At 36.7% G+C, this 26,442-nt stretch overlaps 1 protein-coding gene across 1 annotated transcript; it reads left to right on the top strand.

Annotated features, from left to right (window-relative positions):
* The first annotated feature begins 473 nt into the window (after positions 1 to 473).
* On the top strand, positions 474 to 26,213 carry LOC129939076 (putative uncharacterized protein DDB_G0268364). Its single transcript, XM_056046942.1, has 3 exons — positions 474 to 717; positions 24,255 to 24,568; positions 24,625 to 26,213. The coding sequence occupies exons 1-3, from the start codon at positions 697 to 699 to the stop codon at positions 25,988 to 25,990; spliced, it is 1,701 nt and encodes a 566-aa protein (XP_055902917.1). The 5' UTR covers positions 474 to 696; the 3' UTR covers positions 25,991 to 26,213.
* The last annotated feature ends 229 nt before the right edge of the window (positions 26,214 to 26,442 follow it).

Raw genomic sequence — 26,442 nt, 5'->3', positions numbered from 1 at the left:
CCTTTTTTTAAACTGCTAAGGTAAAAAAAACCGCCCACGCAATTTTCTTGAGTGCCCTTTCTGCATCTTTCTGCATTATTATCTGCATAACAAAATTTATTTGAATTCGATATCTCTACTTTTTCATGAGCTATTGACGACGAAAAAACGTCGCGGACGTACGAACGCACAGACATCTTTCTAAAAATCTTTTATTTCGACTTGAAACGTCGAAAAATTTCAGCATTTTCAATTTGACTAATCGGACCCATTACAAAAACATCTTTTTCAGCAGTACGTTTCAGTAAGTACATTTCTGATATTTTTTTCTAGTCGCTCATTTTTCTCCGACTTACGTTTTGAAATAAGTCACGCCTCGCCACTGAAAGATACTACAATTTATTACAAACAAACTCAAGACTCACAAGTGGATGGGGCATGGGGCATATAAAAGCAAATTACAACTTCTGCAGAGCCAATAGTTGATCGTGAGACCTGTTACCGTTAACATTTTACACATTCGTGATTTCTATTTTACGCGCGATCTCAGATAGCGTGCATCTTGCATCTAAACTTATATTGGAGTGTGTGTGTGTGATTTTATGGACTCAGTGTTTATATAACATTCTCTTATGCAAAGGACATAAAACCATTATTTGAAGAAATAAAGAAAAAAGATTTTTCTAACAAGAAAGTGAAACATTTTGCGGATACAATATGAAGCAGTGGATATTTGTGGTACGTGAATATTTCAAATACTATTTCTTTTTGGAAGCCATCAGAATTTGGATAAAACTTTTACTTACATAATTCACACAAATTCCGTGAATCCAATTTTCACCAAAAACTATTAAGACTGCCGGAAACGTAAAACTGCAAACTGGACGTCTTCTTATTCGACGCCTCTGCTTTATGGTTCAGTTGCGTTTGTTTCTGCGCGTTGATTGTGTTTTTTATTTCTTATTTTCATTTAATTGAGTTTATGGTGATGAGATTGAGATTGAGATGAACATCTTGTTAAGGTGAATTGTGTTTTTTGCAGATATATTCATTATCATTAGGAGTGTGTCGGTTGGTGTGGGGAAGATTAAGATTACAATCATTTGCTGAATGGCAAAGTGAAACCTGATCGTTAAATAAGTTGCATTGTTAGAAGTCGTGTAATGATGATGGTAATGATTTGATTAGTTTTCATACGAAAACGCTGACCAGTAGTGAAAAGGAATGAATTGATGTTTCTTTTTTTTTCTTTTTAGTAAATTTTAAAATTACAAATTGAGGGTAATTATTGTGCTGCTTTTGATGGTTAATTAATTAAAAAAGTGAAAAACGTTGTGTGGAGCCGTTCAAGGCTGTAAAAAATTACTTGATGAATGAGTTTCATTTATTAAAATAAAATCTACTTATTACCTGACTTTGTTTCATTAAGAGATTTTTGTACTTTTATCTTCGAATGATTAAGAGCATCCCATTTGAAATATTTCGTAATTTGTTTCTTGTTAGATTTGGGCCAAAAAACAGATAAAAGGAGATTTATAATAAAAAGGCGATTTATGTAACAATACTTAAAGAGCATGTTTAAATGTTATAAGAGGATATAAGTCCACATTTTGATTATGTGTGAAAGTTCGCCTCGCGGCCAAAAGTAGAATATGAAACCGAGCACCAAGGTCGAGTATTTTCTTCTAGAAAAGATATTACTTGCATTTCAAGGTTCAATTATCCTTTTTTTTATAATCCTTTTGTAAAATATATAAAATGACTAGAATGGTGTTTAAATTGTGTTGTGGAACTCTGTCTAAAGACAAGACTTATTTTTTAAAAACATGTCGGATTCTCTTATTACAAAATAACTTAATACTGGGAATCAGCTCAAACCTCTTTTAATAATCAAAATGTACTTCTACATCAAAATTATTTGAAAAATAAATTATAAAAGAGGGTCGGATGTGGCCCACACTGATAACTTCCTGTTAGTGATGTCTTAAATAATTAACTTCTTATAGGAGTTATTGTGATGGGTCCGATTAGTCAAATTGAAAATTTTGACATTTTTCGACGTTTCAAGGTCCCTAGAGTCAAATTAAAAGATTTTTTGAAAGATGTCTTTGCGTACGTTTGTCCGTCGTCCATAGCTCAAGAACCAGATAAGATATCGACTTCAAATACATTTTTTTACACAGATAATAAAACAGGAAGATGCAGAAAGGGCTCTCAAGAAAATTTAGTGGGTGTTTTTTACCATAGCAATTTAAAAATATGTCATGAAAAAGTGCTTTCTCAAACTAGCCGTTCGGATTCGACATAAAAATTGTAGGTCCCCTCCATTCCTTGCACACAGGAATGGTTGAGAGTTGTAAGTCACTAGGCCCTGGTTCACAACGGACCAGAATATTATATTATGAACAAATTGCTTAACCCTAAACATCTCATGAATCAAAAACCCTAGAGACTTGAATTAACTAAGCACATTTTTTGAAAAAAATCAAATAAATGTTTTTTTTTATAAATCAAAAAAAAAATGAAAAAAGAAATTTGTCTCCTAGAAAATTTTACGAAAACAAAAAGATTTTATCTCCAAAACAATGTTGTGCAACGAAAAATAACGTTTTTAACATCTGGTAAAAATCGAATTGACAGTTTTTTTTACAAAAAATAAAAACTTTAAAAAAAAATCTAACAATAGTTCGTAAAAAATTGATTTTCGACACAAATATCTTTCTAAATATTTCAGATTATGGCTTCTAATTAATTTTTATTTATAAGATATATTGTTTTCAATATTCGGACAAATTTTGAGAAAAATCAAATTGACAGTTTTTTTTACAAAAAACTAAAAACGTAAAAAAAATTATTCAAAGTTGGTAAAAATTTATTTTAGACACGAATATCTTTTCAAAACCTTTAGATATTGGCTTTACACTACTTTTATCTTTTAAGAAATATTGTTGTCAATATTTAGTAAAATTTTGAGAAAAATCGAATTGACAGTTTTTTTTACAAAAAATAAAAACTTAATACTACAACTTGGTAAAAATTTACTTTCGATTATAAACATGAGAAATTCTTCCTCTTCCTCGGTTCTTACGCTTGTTGTCAATGACACCCCTTTAGTTAGCTCTATTGATAAAGCCAACTTATTTGCAAGGCAGTTTGCTGAAAATTCCACCTTACCAGATAGTGTCATCACTCCCCCAGTTCTTGAACGCGTAAATGTTTCTATGGGACCAATTTTTTTTGTACTCGAACTCGTGACGAGAGTTCTTAAAGATCTCAACATTCATAAATCCGCTGGCCCAGATGGTATCCCAGCTATTATTCTGAAGATGTGTTCTTCCACGCTAGCAAACCCACTGCGTAAGCTTTTCGATCTTTTCTATTCTTCTGGGCTCGTTCGGAGTAGTTGGAAAACTGCATTTGTTCAGCCAATCCCAAAAAAGGCGAATCTTCTTCTCCCACAAATTACAGATCGATAGCACTAACGTACCTTCTTTCTAAGGTCATGGAAACGCTGATTTATTATCAGCTTAAGAAATATCTTGAGGAACGAAAGCTTCTTAATGACCGGCAGTATGGCTTTCGTTGCAATAGCTCCACTGGTGACCTCATGGTTTATCTTATCGAACAGCGGAATAAATCTTTACATCGTTTTGGAGAAAGTAAGGTTATTGCACTTGATATTTCAAAAGTATTTGAAAGAGTTTGGTATCAAGCTCTCTTATCGAAATTGCGTGCTTTCGGTATCGAAGAATCTTTCCTTCGTTGGATTAGAAATTTATTTTCGAACTGTTCAATACAAGTTGTTTTGGAGGGATTCAAGTCTGAAACTTATAAAATAAATGCTGGTGTGCCCCAAGGCTCCCTTTTTCTCCGACCCTCTTCCTCATTTTATAAATGATATCCTGTCTGCTACTTCTAATCCAATACATTGTTTCGCTGATTACAGTACTCTAAGCTTTTCATATTCGTTTTCAGACTCATAACCCTCCTCTTCGGATGTGGAACTGCAACGGCAAAATATGATTAGCTCATTAAATTCCGACCTACACAGCATTGTACAATGGGAAATAAAAAATCGTGTAGAATTCAACGCTTCGAAAACGCAATGCTGTCTTGTATCGTTAAAGCGAGATAAACCCTCTTTTCCACTATCTATGAGTGGCACTTGCATCAACGAAACGGAAAATCTTGACATCCTCGGAGTGTGCATCAGCAACCATCTTTTGGGGAGTGATCACATACGCGATGTTGCCAAAAATGCCGCAAGATGTCTAGGTTTTTTGAGACGTTGCAAGAAATGTTTCTCTCTGTCTGATCTGGCTCAATCTTCAAAACCTATATATGTACGTCCGAAAGTTGAATATAACTCTGATCTCTGGGTTGGTGCTCCAGTAACTTATTTAAGCCTCTTGGAGAGTATTTAAAAAAGAGCTTTTAAAATGATTGGTGATTAACATCATCAACTCGTTTACGTCACTCGAATATCGATTTTTTGCCTCACCCTTTTTTGCCATTATGTTAACGAACTATGCTCTAGTGAAATAGCCAGTTGCATTTCTACCCTTAAACAATTTATCCGTTATACCCGTCTTCTAGTAATGCCCATCAGTTAACCCTAGAGCCCAACTTCGACCGTACTATGAAGTACAGAGATTAATTTTTTAGCCGTACTTCGCGAATGTGGAACGCTTTGACACACTCTATCTTTCCCTGAAACCTCCTATCCAACCCTTCCCTCTTTTCCTAATGCTCACACTGTGTCTTTGGCATATTACAGGTATACAAAACCAAACAAAAAAAAAATGAATAAAAAGTCCTATAAAATCTTGTGTCCGTGCCGTAGTTATAGAGCGTCAAAAGTTACGAAAACCACTTTTTCGTTATTATCTCCGGGTGCCATCATCCCGAAGTAGTTACATTTGATTTGATCGCTTGTAAGACTCACTCACTCAACTGCGCACTGATAAGGTAAATGGGCCCTAGGTTTTTAAAATATGTCCTCTTAAAAATGCTACACAACTAAAAACGGTGTTTCTAAGGCTAAGTTAAAAAAAATACATTTCATGATGATTTTTCAAAATATAGACCAAAGCCTTCAAAGGTACAGTTTAAATCATTTCGGTACCTTTCTCAGTTTCTGGAAATTCTCAGAGGTAAGGAGTCTTTATTTGATGTGAAGATTTGACCAAACATTAAATTCAAAACTTTCATAGTTTTGAAAATTTTGAGTGCTGAAAACAAATCCAAACTTTGATTTCAACCATCTGCTCAGATTTTAAAAATATCCCGTGTGTAACATTTTTTAATAAACATTCCAAAAACTTCATAAAATAGAACTATTAAGACGATGTACGAGTATTAGTTAGTTTTGCATTTTTCTGTTAAAAACACTTTTAGCATAGTTCGTTCAAAGAGAAATCTAACAACTTATCGAGATTTTATCGATTTTCTAAGGTAGGTTAAATATTCAATTTTATAAGGATTGAGGTATAAGTTTTCAAAAAATTTGAAATAGTATTGAAAAATGTACAAAAAAGTAAAAGTTTTCTTAAATCTTCGATAAATGATGGATCCTTAATTAAAATCTTTATTTTATTCAAATATATCCATCGAAAAAAAAAATGTTAACAATGACAGGAAAAGACAAAGTGTTGTAATGCATTCCACATTCGGTCAGTACGGCTAAAGAACAAATCTCTTAGTCACGTAGCGTTGAAAGTAAGGCCCAGTTGGACTCGGGTATACTTTTAAGCCTTTCTATTGGCGAAAGTTGAATTGATTTAAGATTTAGTTTACCAGACCATAATCCGTCAAAACGATATGACGGAAACAAGGGACATTATCACGGTGATCAAGTGACGTTATTTTTACAAATCATTGTGAGTTGGATACATCGTTTGTATATAATACAATATTTTTTAAGAGCATTACCATTTTAGACCTATAATTATAATATCGTATTTTGAAGTCTTCCATTATTACCAACAAAATATAAACGTCTTAAAATATTGATGTTTTTCAATAAAAGAACTTGTAGTAGTTTTAGAGTACCCGTGGCATGATGGTTAGTGCGTTGGACTGTCATGCAAGGGGTCTTGGGTTCAATCCCTGCCTGTGCCACCTTAATTTCATGAAAAAGTGCTTTCTCAAACTAGCCGTTCGGATTCGGCCTTAAATTGTAGGTCCCTTCCATTCCTGACAACAGTACTCGCACACAGGAATGGTTGAGAGTTGTAAGTCACTAGGCCCTGGTTCACAACGGACTGTTGCGCCACCCCATTTGATTTTGATTTGAGTAGTTTTAGATAAAAAGTACGGTTGAAGCAAAATATTTAAAACATCGATGTTTTCACTATTTTATTTTTTGTTTGAAACAGCTGTCGCTCCTAAAACCCTTGCCCGCATAAATAAAGTTAGGAAAGCTACCTAGAAGACATTTTTGAAAAAAATGTTTTTTTTTTTTTAGACGTGTGGTTTTCAAGAAGAAATAGAACTTATAAAATTTAATGTTATAGTCAAGAATTTAACTTTGTTATCAAGATATTGGTTTGCAATTATGTTTTGAAAATAATTTGGGTGAAGTGGCTGCCTTGGCGGGCTTGAATAAATTACACTATCTTTAACCACTTTTTGGAAGAATTGGAGCAGTATGTCAGCAATAAATCGCCTATAATATCCCCTTCCAAGGCGACAATTGTCTAGGGCTTACTTTCGAAAACAAGCGACTTCACATGGCCCCACAAAAAAGAGTACAGCTGTGTTAAATAGGTCGATCCTGGAAACCGCGCCACAGGCTCACGACGAACCATTATTTTGATAACGAATTTCCAAACGTTATTCAACAGTAAGTCTGTGCTAATAATGAAATAGTAAACCAAAATTAACATAAACCAAGTGATAGCTGTCAAAAAGACCAACTCCCAAAAAGGTGTTGCCACATTAAAAACCATTTATCTATATTTGTTTATAATGTTTTTTTAATGTCTATGTCATCATCGATATATGAATTTTTGACGGGACCTCTTACTTTCGAAGAGACTTCAATAAGTTACGGCAGCACCAACTACGAGATAGGAATCATTTTGTTCCTCAAGCCTTGGACGTAGACTTTCTCTAAACTTTTATCTTAACAAGGGAACATCCTCTTTCTATATTTTTAATTTTTTTTTTTGTGAGTGCAACAACCCTTGGCTTATTTTGCACTTCATGCACATGTAAATGTCATTTTTAGAGGTTGTGTGACAGTTTTCAATTTCAATGCCTCACAAACAAGATGTGATATATACCTTCCAATCAAGAAACTATCACCGTTATAAAAATCCATTTACACGAATTTTCCAAATATAGTCAGATTGGTTCAAGTGTTATTATAGGTAATTTGAACAAACAAACAAGAAAGAAATTTTCAGCACAACTCGCAAGACAAGGAGAATCAACATTTTTATTTATTTACTTACAAGATCAAGTCACCTGTTTTTCAGCATGTTAACGAACATGTTTCCAGTTCAATGTACCTCATTCTCTCATCTTATCATGATTCATAATGGTTTTTTTTGTTGTTGTTTGAATTTTTATGATGGTAGCACTCCTGAACAATAAGCCACCTTTCACTTCCTAGCTTCCCCATCATCAGACCCCAACAGTAGCCTTGGGCCACAGAAGTCATCATATTGTCAGATACAATACAATTCCACTCCTCTATGCTCGGGTATGTCTATGCAGGTTGCATATGCAAGCAGGTGCTTGGAGCAGCATTTAAGAGCCATGTCCCATTCAGACAGTGGGTAAACGTATAAAGGAGCTATTTTCCTATAAGCCATAATTATGTAAGTCATCTCTATCTCTTGCTTGTTTAATGCCATTTGGAGTTTATATTGGAATTCATTGTGCAAGGTGATCAGTGATCACAGTGCCGATCTTTGAAAGCCACATGAATAGAATGTATATCACTTATTAGCATAACATTTAATTGCAACATTTCTGACCAAGCGACCAAAATACTCGTACACAATCGAACATAAAGTTTTGTTACACATTTTGCGGATAGCCACAGACGATGCATGGACAACACTTAAATAACATGACAGTTGGAGTTGGAGCTGGAGGTCTAAAGCTACTTATAAAAGCGGATGAGATAAAAGAGATCTCTGGTCTTGTTGGTCGTGATTTGTAATTCTAAGTTTCAAATGGCAGCCAATAAAGTTTAAATAGTCAATAGTCTGTCATGGTGGAACTTGTCGGTTGTCGGTTGTCGCCACCGACTTTGCAAGCTTCGCGATCGCGCAAAGGGAATTTATGGGAATATAATATCATGTAAATTGTATTAGTTCATTTAAGTTACCACACCTTTCATTTGAATGGAAACATTTATAAAATTATGCACTTTTTATAACATCACCATTTACATAATTTCTTCGTTAAAGAGTCAATTTTGGGATGCATTCAAATCTCATATCAATTAAAAAACTAGTAGCGTCCGGTTTTGAATTCAGGGAATTTTTTTTTTGAAGTAACTTACAAACTAAATATATAAATTACTTATTTTAGGCATCAGGGTAACCATATGTGTACATTATTTAGCATTGAAAAGATAACAGTTAAATCAACTTAACTAATTAAATTTCCTCAAACTTCTGGTGGACGGATATGGCAGCTTTAATTCGATGGATAGTGTTGACATTTGATGGATCTAAGGTTTTAGACAGTGTCTCAACTACGTCACAGGAAACTCCACAAAAATATGCCAGATTGTAGGAGGTGTTTCACAATATTTGAGCATTCCTCTGGAGCTTCACGACTACTGTAGAAAACAGTGTTTTTCCTATTCTAACTCTTAATACTTTTATACATTCTTCTCTGCTAAAAGATTGGTTATATTGGACATGTGTGTTGCAGGGTTGATGTTTTCGAAGAAAGGTTTGAGCGCTTGGCCACTTTTCTGAAAGCTCTGACTTTTGAAAATGTGTAAAAGTTGTTTTCAAAAGCTGGTGTAGTTTAGGATACTCAACTATCTAAGGGTTGCGAATAGTTTGTTTTGCTGCAAGATGAGCGGGATCATTACCTTCTATTCCGCAGTGGCCGGGTATCCAAGCTAAAGTTGTTCTGGAAGTTGAGCCTGGTGAACAACATTATAAGCGCGCCAATGATTTACTTTTTGCAAACCGTCGCGTTGGTGTAAAAGATTCTGTCCACGCCTATTTCCGTTGAGTGAGATAAGATCGCATCTAGCTTTTAAAAATGATATTTTGTAAGGTCCAGTGTGTAGTAGTCCCCGTCTTCAGCGGTTTAAATAGGTAATGCATAGTTTGGAGTGCATGATGGTAACTTTAAAACTCTTTTCAGAGAGTATCGTTGTAGCTTATCCACTTTATGAAAAGATCCAAAACTCCAGACTTGTGCACTATAAGTTTAAATAGCTCTGCATACTGCCAAAAAAAGTTTCCATTTTGAACTGAAGTTGATATTCTGCTTACTCAAAAAACAATGCCTTGTCGCGTTAATACTGTTCTTTGCTGCTGCATTTCTTTTCTCTACATGCTTAAAAAAGTTCAAGATACTGAAGTACAATCCAGATTTCTTCTCCGTTGATAATCCACTTTTCCCTATTGCATAGCTTGCCACCCTTCGGAAGACCATAATTTCCGATTTTGGGAGATTCACTTCGAGATTCCAATTGGCGCAGTACTCTTCAACAGCAACAACCTTATATTTAAGCTGTCGATATTAAGACTTTCAATAATCGCATGTAAATAATTTATATTTAAAGCAAAAAGTAAAGGTGATAAAAGGCATCCTTGTTTCAACCCATATAGTGTTTCGAAGTACTCCGATAACTCCCTTCCTGTCCAGACTGCTGATTTAGTATCAGAGTATATGCACTCTAGCAGGTTTACAAATTTAGTTGAGACTAACATTTCATGTAATTTGAGCATTAATAATTGTCTGGAGATTTTATCAAAAGCTGCCTTTAAGTCCACGAAAAAAGCATATTTCTTAATTCACCAACACAAAATGGCATATCTAATGTTGAGTCCTCGACGTAGTTCGCTACATTAAGTGTGCTGCTCATTTCTATATGCTTGAAATTCCAAAGCTGTTATGTCAGCCATCACATGTTGGTCTTGGTTTTTTATCTCCTTGGCTAGGCGCCACCAGTCTCTGCTGTAGAGTGTTTTGTTTCCATGGTGAAGCGTTGTCAGACACTGTTATCACATCCTGTTCTAGAGCGATTCGGGGGAATTCGGAATCAAAGCAGATACTAAGTTACTTTTCCTATTTGTGTTTGAAGAAATATCTGGACTTATTATTACTTTGCTTAAAAGATTGTTTGCCCTTTTTTCAATGAGATGTTTCAAAGATACATAACCTCCTTCAACTCTATAAAGTGCTTCAACGTTTGACGATCTAACCGCACCTGTTGCAGTTTATAGCTGCGTCGATTTTCTTTTTTGTAGTCCACATAAGGAGGGTTAAGCTGTGTCGAAGTGTCACTTCCATCAGAGCCTTAGCAATTTGAAGAGCTGTTTCTATACATATGTGGTCCTTTTTTCTTTGAACAGATCAATTTTATTGCGTTGTTCCTTGATTTTAATCCGCTTATCACCTTGTCGACATGTTTATCCCATTTCAAGTTCTTTGTAAACATTTATTTTTTCTGCACAGATGAAGTGTCTCATTTTTTGAGGTTGGTATAATTGGACCAGTTTTTTCGGACCACCTTGACATTGACAATTCAGCTTGTTGAAGAATATATTGAACCTGACTTGGGATACCGAATATTTAAGTTAGTTGTAATACTCTTGTTTACGTAGCGCATGTTCCATGTTCTGTGTCATAAATCTTCAGTTTACTCTATAAAAGTATAATTTAACCATGAATTGTCTTCATAACGAACAATGCATGTTACGTTAAGAAAGTTCACCGATAGCTTATTTCATTTTATGGTCAGTTTAACTGACCTACTGAGGCGGTTATTCGGCATAATTCGCACAAGATTTAGATTATTGGACATTAAATAACCAACACGCTAATGTAGAATGCGAGAAAATATAGCTGATAGTGTTAGTAACGACCGTGATGATAGTAATGATCGATTCGGCACCGTTTCCAGCAATCAGGCCTCTGTTACTTCGTAGAAAATTTTTGGGGAAGAATTTAGGTGTAAAGGCGCTTAAAGGTGCAAGAATCGAAACCGATCGACCTATCTTAACTCTGAACTTTTGGCGAATGTGTCCTTGAAAAGTCGACAAAAGATTCACTTTTTTGTAACAAAAAATTATTTTCAGTGACAAAGGTCATTTTTGAGTGAATAAGCACGTGAACAAGGAAAACTGCAGTATTTGGAGTGAAGAACAGCTAAAAGATTTGCATTACGACGTAGCGGAATTATTGGTGAGTATTTCTTCTTTAGCCGTAGCATGATGGTTAGTGCGTTCGACTGTCATGCCAGAGGTCTTGGGTTGGATCCCTGCCTATACCATCTAAAGTTTTTTTTCACGAGTACTGCCTCTTGCGAGGAATTGAAATATTTTCCAAGAGTAATTCTTGTCATGAAAAGTACTTTCTCAAATTAGCCGTTCGGATTCAGCTTTAAAACTGTAGGTCCCCTAGTTCTCAACGGATGGTTCCACCATCCAATTTATTTATTTATACAATTTATGGGAGGATATGCTGGCTCTGCAATTCACCTTCTTGGCCACACTATATGTAATTTAGTGTTGGAGCAAGATTGGATTCAATTTGGCAAAAAAGGCCTATACTTGACCCTATTTCTAAACAATATTTGAACTCTTCTTACTTTGTCAAAGTGTTAAAAATTGGTCTTATTTCACTTGGGTTTATTTCATTGCACCATAAAGTTACATTTATTTGATATGTGCTTGATTTCAGGAGTACCTAACTATATGTATGTTAACCTGTCAAAATGTGTAATTTTTGTTTTCCAAAAGACAAAAGAGTGATACTGTATACCAAGCTGCCAAGTTTTAAATCATAAACAAAATTATTCAAGATGAAGAAATCATAACTAAACTTAAGGTAACATAGATCGCATATTATAGTTAAATATCTTTCGTAAAACAATTGCATTTTTTTTAAGAAAAGTTTTCTCACGAATTAAAAACGCGTGCATATCCAAATATTTTATACAAAATTGTTTTCGAATTTCAATGCAAAGCCAAACCCACAATGAGAAATAAATAATATCACGATAACATTCATCTGTATCATCAACAACTTCAATCTCAATTCTCTCTCGTGTGATGAATTAATTCAATGAATTGCAATGCAATGTATATTATATCTGTACTGAAGCATAGATACATAATTTTACTTGTAATTTTGCAAGAAAAATGTGTCTCATTAATTTGAGCTGCTGCATTTTAAATTGGCCAACATTACTTTACCAATTACAAGAGGTTACTTTACCCTTATGGGCTCCATAAAGGTATTTTAACTATCGATGATCGAAAAAATGGAATTGGTTAGGTATATATTTTTACATTTCCTGTGTCGTGTAGTTAAAATATTCATAATTGCCTTCATTTGCTCAACAACTAAACCTTCTCATATGAATTTAATTTAAAAATAAACTATCTTTGATTTTCTTTTTTAATTAATGAGAACATTTTTCGCGGGCTATTTAACTACTTGAAAACATAAGTCGAATAATTAGTTATTAAGTTAAGTCTACAAAATTACAAATTTGGGTACAGGAGATATTTAGCTAACAAAACTTTAATGACAAATTTTTGATTGAGTCAAGAATATGCGAAAATAAATCAGATCATTAGATTAGAAGCACATCAGTTTGTTATATTTTTTAAACTTTTATTAGGTTTTTAATAATGTGTGCTTCCAACAGATTTCAAAATAACTTCAAAAATTCTATCTTTTAAGGATTTATAAAAAAGATTTAAAGTAGTGCAGAGAAACCTCACTCCAGGCCAATTTGATACCATAAATTAGCGCTTCCTTGTCATCGTATTGCTTCACTCACGCAAATTCTTACGTGTAAGTTAGCCCTACACATTTTCAATTATGTTAAGGTCCGGGGAATATGGTGTTTAAGGAAGCAAGTGGTCGCTTGCTGAAAAATCCATAGAATTGGTTCAAAAATCTCGGTAATTTTGGGGAATACTGTTTCCAGCGATGCTTTGTAGTCATTTGGTATTTCGGACTACCAAGTCTATAGCAATATAAATTGAAATTCAGCCCTAGACTATACCGCCTCCATCACTGCTATGTTTGCAGTTTAAAAACCGCTCCTCTTTCGTCGGAAAAAATTACTTTCCGCAGATCATTTGTTATCATTCCATTTTGTACACCCAAGCTCATGTTTTCTTCCGCGAACCCCTAAGCTTCAGGCCCTTTAAGTGTTCAGCATGGCACATCGTGCATTTGGGGTTGGATAAGCTGGCCTTAACATTATCTTCCTCCCTAGTTTTAGCTGCCGATAAAGATAATTCTAAGGATACTTCTCGTTTCGCGAAGTTTTAAGGCAGAGGAAGTGTCTCCTTTATAATTTTTTGAGTAAGATGATGGTTTTAGAAATAATTGCTTATACAATGATAACTTCCCTTTTTTTTCGGGTCATAGCAAGGCATGAAAAACCTTTAGAGCAATACACATCTATTCCTGCCCTTTCCTCCATTGTCAAAAATGTTTTCGTGCACATTTTAATAAACATTCAATCAAGAACAATTAATTTATAAAGTGTACCGTTTTTCCGGCAAAAAAATGTATGCACTCACAAAACAACGTTGATTTATTCATTTTTATATTAATATTTTTCACTCAATTAACAATTTGTCATAAAAGTTCTTTTAACTTAATATTTCCTATTAGTATATTTTATATTTTGTTGTTAACAAAATAGTCTCTCATTAACCATAGTTGTTTTTATAACCCATCATGAAATGGTAAAAATATCGTTTTACTTCTCAAAAATGCTTGGTTCCAGCCTTATGACCGGCAGTGTATATTATACGACAAATTTAACCACTAGCCTGAATTATATAAACTTAAAGGGTCTTTTGACAGCTATACTGAAAAAACATTATTAAAGACTATATCACTTTTCTTACAATTTTCCAACTGTGGTATATTATTAGACATACAATTAAAAATTATCCTTAAATAGTGTGTCACGTGCTTATATTGCATACATGAATAAATCTTCCAAAATATTCAAGAAAAAAGACATTTTTAGCTGTGCCAACTACAGTCTCCTCAAAATTGATTTTACGGTCTGTTCTCACGTATTATGTGAACGTCTGAAGTCCCTCGTCAACAACCCGATAGTTACATATCAGTGTGGCTTTAAACCAGGAAAGTCCATGATGGAACTAATGTTCACATTACGGCACATCTTGGAAAAAACCTACGAACTTCAAATCGATAACCATTCCCACCATTTATTCATTGAAGGCCGCTTGTAACAGTATCTATAGGGAAGAACTTTACATTGCAATGTCTAATTTTGGCATTCCTTTCAAACTTGACTGTTTTTGCAGAATGACGATGGAAAATGTCAGGCGACTTCTTCAACATAGTTCTGAAAAGAATTGTTCAAAACCTAATCGTCAACACTTGAGGCACAGTCTTCCAAACGTGTGTCCAATTACTAGGGTACGCCGCCGATGGTATTTACATAATTGGAGGATCAAAGCGTGATGTGAGTGATACGTGGTAGTTTTTTGAGCACTCCGAAGGAAGCGGAGAATATGAGCGTAGTGGTCAATAAGGACAAGACCAATTATATGCTGTCATCAAGACAGGACACTAAATGACGACGTCATGGACAAAATATGACAAAGGACAGCCATAACTTTGAGCTAGTTGATGACTTTATCGAGCTAGGCACTGCTTTTAATTAAGACAACGACACCAACAACGCAGAAATCAAACGAAGAATAACTCTTGCAAATCGCTACTTCCATTGGACTTAGAAGGTAATTGAGTAGTTATAGTAAAGTTCTCTCTCGATCAAATACAGTCACCTTCTGTAAGAAACTCATAATCACGGCCCTGTCAAGGCAAGATGAGAACGACTCAGCATGCTTCGAGGGAAAAATTCTTCGGATGAGTTTGGTCCCGTCTTCATAGAAGGAGAGTTAAGGAACAGATACAACGACGAACTTTGTGGACTGTAAAGCGACACTGATCTGGGGAAAACAGAACAAAAGTCCAATGACTTAGATGAAAGGGTCATGTACAGCGAATGATCATCAACACTACATCCCGATAAATCTTTCAATGGAACCTTGAGGAAAGACGCATAGGAGGATCTTAACCAACTTTGCGATTGAAACTGGAAAAGATAGCTAGATCGACATATGAAAGTTAGTAATGTAAATATTCCAATGTGATCATACTTGCACCTTCCCTTATTCTCATCCATTTAAAATGTGGATAAAAAGCAAAATGGGGGATGTTGGGAGACTTTAGATAAGACCAGCCATTTAACCGGGATTGGGATTCGAATCCTTTTTGAAGAAATAAATTTGGTGGCGCAACAGTCCGTTGAAAACTAGGGCCCCGTGAAAAAAACTTTAGATGGCATAGGCAGGAATCGAAACCTAGACCTCTGACATAACAGTTCAACGCACTAACCATCATGCCACGGGTACTACAAAGAAATATAAGGTTAATAATAATGGAAAACAGGGCATTTTTTGACAAAAGTAAACATTCATTATTACGGAGTTATAACAGAGAAACGCATCAATGGGAATATCACAATCACCATCTTTTCATCGATTTTAAGGCCGCATAAATGACCGCATATACTCCGACGAACTAGTAGTGTAATTTTGGCAATCCTGCCCAACTCGCCCGTTTGTGCAGGATCACCATGGAAAATACGCGCTGGTCAAGAAAGTAAGGAAAATAGTTAACTCTTTCAATCCCGATTGTATACTTAGCATATTTCATCATGACTGTTTTACCTCTACGATTAAAATCGACTAAAATATAAGAGAAAGTATAAACAACACTAACCACCATGAGTATTGATGAAAAAAAAACTATGAGGGATTGTTTATACTTTTTATTATTAAAAAATATTTCTTAGATGAAATTAAGTTAATAATTACTTGTTATGAAAATCTGCAAAACAAGTTTTTCCTTTAAGAAGGAACTTTTCTGCTACATCTGCTTCTTCTCGAAATGCTTCTTAGTGGTTGTGGCGACTGCATTCTAGACGAATATCCTCTGCGACTGTAAGCTTGTGGCGTTTAATAAACGCATGTCCAATCAGGCATTTGATTGTGTCTATCATATGTTGGCGCCAGAAGACCCTGGTATACGTTTCGTCTGAGAGTCAATGGGTTTAGGTCCGTGCAAAAGGCCTGCAGTTCCTTATAATTTAAAAGGGCATTGAACACACAACAATTAAGGAAATGAAAAAAATCCTGTGCCACCACTTGTGTGATTTTCTGTCAACATCATAACTTCATACAGCATACCTTGTACCGTCGTTTTGTTGGTTTTTGTTGGCATGTAATGTTTTCAAAAAGATCCTTCGCTTAAACTATATCATTATCATACTCTCATCAATATCAATTCTTTCTAATAGCTTGTAATTGTTTCGAAAATTATTTCATAAAATGTCCAGTAGAGGTCTCATTTTATACAGCTTGTTAAAATCTGGGTAGTTTCTGTCAGCCATTACGCTACTATCATTCACGTGCAAATAATTCAGAAGCCAAATAAATATATTCAAGCTCATTAACTTCGAGACATAGCTGTCATGAAAATCAGGTGCTGGATATCAGTAATCCTAGTTTGGCATTTTTTTGTATATCATCATCACCAAGTTCAACGGAATGAAAACGTTAAGCTCTTCAGTTATAGTGGGTTTTGTATAAGTCTTTCCAGATTGAGTTGCGTAAAGGTTAGTTTGAAAATATAAACTGTTCTGGTAATTTTCTGTCCAAAATAGCCGAAATAGTGAAAGAGGGGCAACCTTCTCCATACCCAGAATTTCATTAGATATTCCCACACTTTCCGAAAACTCACCAGGTGTGTCCATTCTATATTGTCGTCGGTCTATTTACATTCACAGTGTTGGGCTCGATAACATTAGGATTTCGGAATAGGGAACTTCCTTAACACCGAACACGCGTATGAAATCACTTTATCACAAACCGCAAATCGGTAGAATTTTGTAAAGAATGGAATGTCATGTGATTTCTTTCATATTGTCCTTGAAAGAATACTGCAGAGCTCCCACGTCAACGCTAGAGCCACTACAATTCAAAAGTCTTTCCATATTCCTCGCATTTGCTGATAAAATTTACAATCGAAAAAAAACCACTACGCTGTCAATGGGGCTTTTGTGAGTATTCATGACACACGCGGCAAAAATGGTCTTAGTGGTTATTGAAGGCAAAGCAAAGAACATAATCCTATCAAGAAAGGACTTTCAACATCTCTATCAAAATTCACCATCGACAGACGTAACTTTGATGTAGTAAAGGACTTTGTCTACCTGTCGTCCGTAATAAATTCGGAAAACAACACCAGCGCCAGCGCTGAGATCAAACGAAGAATAACTGTTTCTAACCGCTGTTACTTTGGGCTATGAAAGCAAATAAGTAGCAAAGCCCTCTCTCGTGCAACCAAAGAACCGCTATATAAAACCCTCATAATCCCCATCCTGAAATACGGTAAAGAGGCTTGGAATATGACAAAAGCGGACGAAATCACCTTGGGTCGTTGCAAAGAAAAATCTTCCCGTAGTCAACGATCCCGGCATAGAAGGTGAGTGGATGGGAAGATGGGACGACGAACTGTATGCAAGAATAAAAGTACTACGCCTGAGAAGGCCGGGGCTGGGTCAAGTAGAACGCATGAAAACTAATGTGCCGGCCGGGAAAGTCTTCGAATTCGCTCTCACAAGTCAAAGCAGAAGAGGAAGGCCGCGGATAAGGTGAAGGACGCAATTGTAGCCATATAGCTAGGGACCGAGCTAGACAAAGAAGTTTGTTAGGTGCGACCTTAGTTCACACAGAACTGTAGCACCACCTTAATTAAGTAAGTAAAGTGCGTTAAGACCAACAGCTAAAAATTAGCCTCATTTCATAATTCTAAAATGCAATAAGGACATTTTTTAAAAGTAGGCGATATTTGACTTTGAACACTTTGACACTACGAAGTGCTTGAGAAAATTAATGTCTGAAATTTTTAAATAATTGGGATCTTTACAGTAAAAGTATTTTAAGGTAGAAACTGTCACTTCCTCTCCTTCATTAATGTAGCTCCTGCAAAAATCATATTCAGAAGATCCAAGTTAAAATGTATAATAACACCTCTAACAAAGCTACTGTGCAATCAACCAAGAGAAATGTGTCGTTTATATAACTTGTACAACTTTCATAGAAAAAGTAATAAGACACAAGTGACCCATATATATTTTACTATGCTAAGATTTCTAAATATACTGAGAGGTTAAGATCCCGAAGCTAAGGAAACAAAAACGTCTCTTTTAATTAAAAGCTTAGTTTTATTTTAACTTTTTTCTCCAAAACACAGATTCAATTATTTGTCTATTAACTTTAACGACCCACACACTGTATACAAAAATACTCGTATAAAAGTGTTGTGCTAATCATTAACAAGTCTCAAAAACTTACCTATAGCAACATATTTCCTCTGTAATTTGAAGGCTTGACCAAAATCACACATAACTGGAGGAAAACATTTAAAAAAAAAACCTTCAAAACTATTAACATATTTAAGGCAAAATCGACTTGACTCGACTCAACTGGCTCCACGAAGAAGCACCCTAACTAACCGGACTTTAATTGTATATAGGAAGTTAAAGAAAAAGGCTCTTAAATGTTTGAAAGCCTTCCTTGCTTACAAGCCCACAAGCTATAACGGTCTTTGTGTGTCTCTGTGCTATACAAGGCTCTTACATAATGACGCAACCAAAACACTAACGAGGGGTTATTTAACTTTTGTTTTTAAAAAATGGTAACTTGTTCTCTGCTTCGACTTCGGCTTCCATCAAGAGCTTTACGTTTACAGAGCTTCATTGCTGGCTATAGCTGGCCTGGCAATTGTATGGCCATGTCAGACTAAATTGAGACTGTCTTTTGGAGTATCTACTCGTAATTTTTCTCACTGCGACTTTGAAATTTCAAAGTTAATGTTCACTGCATACGAGTGTTCGACGACGACGGACGATCTTTTGTGTTGGAACGATGATGGTTTTTGTATTTGGTCTGTCCAGCGGTGGCGTCTATCAATGCAGTTCATTTGGATCTTTGGTGTCATGGATTACCTGTATGCCATAATACTATCGTGCAGCGCAGCGACTGTATCTTATTAAGATTGGAATTAAATTGGAATTAATTAATGTATCTATCGAACAAATGATTCACAATAATAATTGTCTTGTGCATTTGAAGAGTTGCATCAACATCATCGTCAGCATCTGCATCTCAGCGTCCCCTCGTTTTAGAAGACTAATCGAGCTTTTGTGAGACTTTCCAATTTAATTTATGTTTTGTTTGCTGTCATTGTGGAAACACATACAAATAGTAGAAATATTAAATTTACATACATTTTTGTATCTGCATCTGCCATCGCCGCCACCGCCGCTGTGTTTCGAAGTCGCGTCGGTCGTCACCAAAACCATCATGGTGGATGGCGTTGCATTGCATTTGTTTGCATCATGTGTGCTGTGCAGTGGGAAAAAATGCAGCAACTCAGCAGCATTTATACACAATCGAAGATGGAATTTTTGTATTACTCAAGCCTCGAAACGAAGCTGCTATCTCTATGAGCAAATAAAATAAACGATCGAGTGATCGTTTAGTTTTCAATAAAAAATGACAAGTCTTGAGGAAAAAATCGTCGCATAATTAGATTCATTGATTTATTGGTGTGGATTTGCATCTGCGCAGAAAGATTTACCTCTGCTTCTGAATATCATGTGAAATTGTCTTTGCTTTGATTTTTTACATCTTTAGGTTTTTACGGTACCTTCGAGTAATTTCAACCATGACTTGGCTTTTTATATTTTTATTAGTAAATGAGAGAATAATTGGATTGGCCCAGATACTATTTTCACAGGTGTAATGGGTTTTATAGATTTCTGTAGGTTGTTATATCTTTCAATGTACAAAAACACTAAGTATGGTCTTAGGCTGGACTTAATAACTTAATTAAATTTTTAAGCCAATTTTCTCCAAAGTGGTTCAGACTTTTGGATACAAATACGATATACAGTGAAAATTTTCATCATCATTCTGGCCTTATTCAACAAACCTGCATTCCAAGTCTTCGGACTTCCTGGTCTATCCTGCATCTTTCCAGAATAAGCATTGCCTTTTGCGGGCTGGTTCCTCTTTGCTCATCGACGTTCGAGGTAGATTGCGTAACGTTCATGATTGCAGCGTCTTCAGAATAATCATTCCTTTCATCGTCTTTTTCTAAGCACCGGTCTCGAATGTATATGTGAGTGATGGCAAAATCATGGCCCTGTACAGCAGAAGCTTAGAAGTTATGGTAAGATTTCAAAATTTAAAAAGCAAACTAGGGTCTGTTGGCTTGAGCAGTCGCCCGCATATTTCTTCTTCTATGTTGTGATCGTCTGCAATTGCTGACCCAAGGTAATTAAAGGATTGCATTACTTTAAGTTCATGCTCCGCTACTTAGATTTTTTGACCAAACTTTCATTTTGCAACCAAAGATTTCGTGATTTGCCTGATCGATATTGTCGATGTCATCTGCGTAAGCCAGTATCTAACTTCCCCTTGTGACAAAGTCCCTGTTATAGGAGTCAGAATTTGTTTCAACAACGCCAGGTTGAAGAGGAGACAGGCTTAACTATCCCGCGTCTGTTGTATTGGTCATGGTCAACCTACAAAGTCCAGCTAATTTATTTGAGACACTATGACATAGTCTGGCCAAGGGTAATTGATGGTGTTCATGTTCATTCAAAGAAAAAAAGCCTCAATAGGTTTTTCTACAACATATTCGGAGTCCAGGCATAAGAAGCGGATTATCCGGCTCCCCGTGTATTTAGTTATACTGGGAATCTGGGCCTCCTGGTTAGTGGTTGTGTCGTCGGGGTGACTTCCCGACCAAGTAAAAACATAATATCCTAGTTGCAAAGCATCAACAAGCCTCTGATACGGACGGATTTACTGATGACGAACCAAGCAAACGAAATGAGAAGAACGAACTTCGGATCTGAACCTAAAATGTTAAATACCTTAACAAACCACGTGCAGCTGAACAGTTGTAGGAAGCCTTAAGCTGCTGCAAGGCCAAAATAACTGTTATAGGAGATTTTAACGCCAAGCTAGGAAGAAAAGACATCTTTGGTGGTTTAAACGGGAAATAGAGCCGGCACGATACCAATTTCGACAACGGATTCAGACTGATCGCTTACTCTGCGGAACGAGACGTTCTGGTAGTTATTACGCAGTTCACACATCTCAATATCCTCAAGTGGACATGGAAACCTCCGGAACTATCAACTGTCTACCAGATTGACCACATTGCGATCAACGCACGACAATTCTCCAGTAAACAGGATGTCCGAACATTCCGAGGGGCCAACATTGACTCGGACCACTACCTCGTTGTAGCCAAGGTAAGGCTACGGATATCCCAATCCAAGCCAAAACCATTAAGTACTGTGAGAAGTGTCGACGTTAGACGGCTACAATCACAACAGGCTGCCATGTCCTTTTCCGATCGAGTTCTCTAATAACCTCTTTAGAAGTCCTGCTGCCTGCATTAGGCATTGAAAAACATTGCCTTGCAGCCATCAGAGATGCCGCCTGTGAATTGCTAGCCTTCATACTGCTACCACAGCAAAACCCTTGGTTTGGAATGCTGGCAAGCGCACGCAACAAAGCAACAGGCATGCAAAACGGCGCTGCTCGCTAGCTCTAAAAGCAGAAGAGGAAAGAGCAACACCGGCTTCTTAGATAGAAAAAATGGAGCATAAGAAGCGCGCGATCGAGGAGATAGAGCGATGACACCACAGGAATGGATTCGTAAATTTTATCAAAAGGTAAGAAAAAACCTCCCAAGGGTATCAGCCACGAACCGAAGCCTGTAAAGACGATCACCGGAACATCTTAGACAACGGTTCTAAGTCTATGTTGAGAATATGGAAAACCCACATTTCGAAATTAAGTAACGGCTATGACGAATCGAGTTCCGATGTAAGGAATTTATAACCACTCAATTTAGGTGACACGTCAAACAGGAATTCCGCCCACCTGACCTCGACGAATGAAGGTACATACATATATAGTAACTGAAGTCCAGACAAGCTGTTGGAGCTGACGGCATCGCCGCTGAATTATTCAAAGCAGCAGACGATAACTTGGTAAGGGGTAGTAGTAGAGTAGCATGCTCGCTTCTGCCGCATTGTTTGAACGTCTGAAGCCATTCGTCAAAAACCTGATAAGTCCTTATCAGTGTAGCTTCAGGCCAGGAAAGTCCACTATACACCAAATATTTACATTACGGGAGATCTTGAAAAAAACCCAGGAGCTTCAAATCGATACCCACCATCTCTTTATCGATTTTAAAGCCGCGTATGACAGCATCCTTAGGGAAGACCTCTATGTCTAGTTTTGGCATCCCTGTCAAACTTATCCGTTTGTGCAGAATGTCGATGGAGAATGCACGCTGCTCTATCAAGGTCGGAAAAGATCTCACCGATGCATTTGATGTCAAAAAACGTTTTAGACAAGGTGATGCACTGTCATGCGACTTCTTCAATATCGTTTCGGAAAGAATTGTGCAAAACTCAAGCGTCAACACTAGAGGCACAATCTTCCAAAGGTCCATCCAATTACTCGGATACGCAGATTGACATAATTGGAAGATCAAAGCGTGATGTCAGTGGAGCGTTTTTGAGCATTGCGACGGAAGCGAACAAGATGGGTTTAGTGTTCAATGAGGGAAAGACAAAGTATATGTTGTCATCAAAAAAGGACATTGAACAACAACGTCTTGGACGTCACCATGGACAGCTATAACTTCGAGGTTGTTAAGGACTTTGTCTTTCTAGGCACCGTCATAAACACAGACAACGACACCAGCGAAACGAAGAACAACTCTTGCAAATCGCTACTTCTTTAGACTTAGAAGGCAATTGACTAGTAAAGTCCTCCCTTCAGCATCTTAAGTCACCATCTATAAGAAGCTTATCATCCCTGTGCGAATATGCCTTGACAATGACAGAGAAAGATGAGTTACTTAGAATGCTTCGAGAGTGAAATTCTTCGGGTGATTTTTGGTCCCGTCTGCATAGATGGAAAGTGGAGGAGAAGACACAACGACGAACTGTACAGGCTGTACAGATAGCCGGGTCATGTAGAGCGAATGATAATCAACGCTTCATCAGGGAAGAAATTGGAATCCAATTGCGAGGGACGGCGCAGTTTAGGAAGACCGAAACTCAGGTTGTGCACGCAGATGGGAGAGGACCTCAACCCACTTGGAGTGTAAAACTGGAGACATCTAGCTGGGGACCGAGCGGGCTCGAGACGCATGTTGGTTGAGACCCAGGTCTGTCCCAGACTCTACCTTTAGTAAGTAAAGCTATCTGTTCTTGTAAGATATAGGCGGAACGCAGGAACGTGATACCTCTATAGTTCCTGGATATTGTGATATCTCCTATATTGTGCACGGGCAGATGATACCTTTCCGGGAATTGTCTAGCTCCCAATCCTCCCATACGTTCACTATTATTTTTTGAATTGTTGGTTGTAAAGGTGTCCATCAGCCTAGTTGAAATAGCTTGGTTGATATGCCTTCGGCTCCCAGGGTCTTAGTATTTTTTACAGCCGACCTCACCTAAATTTGGTAGAATATGAGCTTCTACTTGAAGTGAAGGACCCTCAACTTCTTTAGTAAGCTGTATATATATCAAAAGTATGCAAACAGGCAAGTATGATTGAAAGTGCAACTAGGTTAATGAAACTTAGCTAAGCTGAAAAGGCGTCTCATTACTCAATTAGCGAACTGATGATCAACAGGCTTGTGTTTTTTGTTCAAAACTTATTCCAACAGTTTTAAATTTCTCCAAGCGATGCTTTACGAAGTCGACAAACAATTGTTTTGACTTGGGACTTAGTAAAAGTTTAAATTTAACCTGTCAAATGTCAAAAGGTGACAGCTTCAAAAGTGAAACCTTCTCAAATACCCAGCTATTGAAATTAAAACTTTACAAATAAATCCAATTTTTTAATTTCACTGATTCTTTATTTATAACAGTTTTATTTTTTCACTTTCAGATAAATACTTTACTTCTGATAAGTTTAGTTTCAGGAGCTCTGAAATCATTAGATAAGGACACAGAAAAATTACTTGAAAAGTCTCCCGAAAAAATATATCCAAAAAAAGTTACATCCCTGAAGAAGAAACCAACAAAGTCACCGATCATCAAATCTCCAATAGAGTCTTTCAAAGATCTACCAGTTGATGATTTAGAGTTTATCAAAGAACTAGATAAACAGTTTAAGTTGCATGGGGATAAGATCAAAATTAAAGTCGAACGAGACAATTCAACTGCCAAGAATTCCAAGCGCACCGTAGAAGGTGATTTGGGGTATGACTAATATTTTTTTAAATATTTTCATTTGTTACTAATGTTTACTTCTTTAGTTATGGATACTACAATGGTCAAGAATCAGGTGGCAGTGGCTATGAATACCCCAAACCTACGTTTAGGTTCTATCCATACTCACAGCATGACATTCCAGCTTCGGCGCCAGGATATCACATCAAAGAAGAAGAACAATCCACTATATCTATCATTCCATCTTATTCGTATGAATTAAAGCAGAATGGAAATGGGGGTTATGACACCAAAGCTCCATTTGTTGGGTCACAAGCTGACCTCGGACCACATGATTATCACCAACAGGAAGATGTTCAAGCCAATGGCCATGGACAAGAGCAGGCAATTGGTCAAATACAAGGTGGTGACCAAGGTCATGGTTATCATCAATACAATGAGCCTGTTATTGTTCTTCGAATTCCTGGACCCACCAAATACGCAACCCACTTACAGAGTCTTCTGCAGCAATATTTGGAAATACGTGCTGCCCAATACCTTAAAATTCTAGAAGAAGCAGAGCATCAGAAACAACAGCAGCAACAACAGCAACATCAACAGCAACAAGAACAGCAATATCATTCTTATGAACAAGTTCAGGAGCAACCTCAAGAAGTCCACTACGAACAACAACCACAACAGCACCAACAACCAGCGCCAGCGGTAGAACAACCTAACTATGGGTATGCAGAACAGCATTACCCAGCCATTGATGATGTGTATCAAAGCTTCAAGGGCAGGCAACAAGAGACCCACCAAGTTGTTGAGCAGCAGTATGCCACTGAAGAAGCTCATGGCGAACAACCTCAGCAGTATTACTATATGCCAGTTGACCCGGGCCATCAATCAGCTCATGCTCCTGGAGCGGGACAAGCCTATCAAACAATGTACTTCTACGCCATGGAAACGCCAGACTACGGGCATCAAAATGTATATGTTGTACCCCAGGGATACGATGATACACCACTCCCAATTACTGAAAACAATCCAAGAAGCACCCACACCAAGGTCCATTTCTCCGAATTAGACAATAGGGACCACTCAACCCAATATCCTCTGCCTTCGATTAAACCTTTTGAGCGCCATGCACCACCTCCAACCGCTATTCCCATCCATGAGAACTACCAAACAGAAGACGGCCAAACCGACGCTGACGACTATCAACAACAACAAACAGACCAACAGTACTATCAACACCAACCATCACCCAGCTCTACACCATCACAAGTAGTCTCCATAACTCAGAGACCTTTCAACTATCATGCTCACTCGGTGCGGAGTAAAAATTCCAAGCGCAATTCTTCACCCACAGGATCACCTGTCCACAGCCGCAGAAGAACACACGCTCAAATAACTCGGCAAAAGAATTCCGATAGTAACATTTCGAAACGAACCAAAAAAGAAGCTGCCTAGAAATCTCACTACTCCTTGATTTAGACGTAAGACTTTAGTTTTTAAGGAAAACTATGAAAACAGCACATAATTATGATTGTATTAAATACTTGTAGAACACCCAGGCTTTATTTTAAAATATTTTTATACGTTTCTATTTTATTTTAGAAATAAATCAGTGCAATATGTAAATAACTCTGTAAGATTTTTAAATAAAAGAAATCACTTCTGTGTTTTGCTTTTATATAAATGCACTTTACCAACGTTTATCTGCTTTTTTAGCTTGGTCCCAAGCTAACTGTTTACAGCAGGTCACAATTCTGAAATTTCAGATTTTTTTATAGGCTATAAGTCGCCAATATTCAAGTATACCGACTCTGGGACCTGTAGGAACAGTGCTTACGGAGATATTTGTATTTTAAGTTTGAACTTCAACTTCTCCTCATACTTACTTACTTAAGGTAGCGCTACAG

Source organism: Eupeodes corollae, chromosome 1 (genome assembly GCF_945859685.1).
Source record: "Eupeodes corollae chromosome 1, idEupCoro1.1, whole genome shotgun sequence".
Classification (NCBI taxonomy): domain Eukaryota; kingdom Metazoa; phylum Arthropoda; class Insecta; order Diptera; family Syrphidae; genus Eupeodes; species Eupeodes corollae.
The sequence above is the reverse complement of the archived record's forward strand: the minus strand, read 5'-3'. Positions and strand labels throughout refer to the sequence as shown.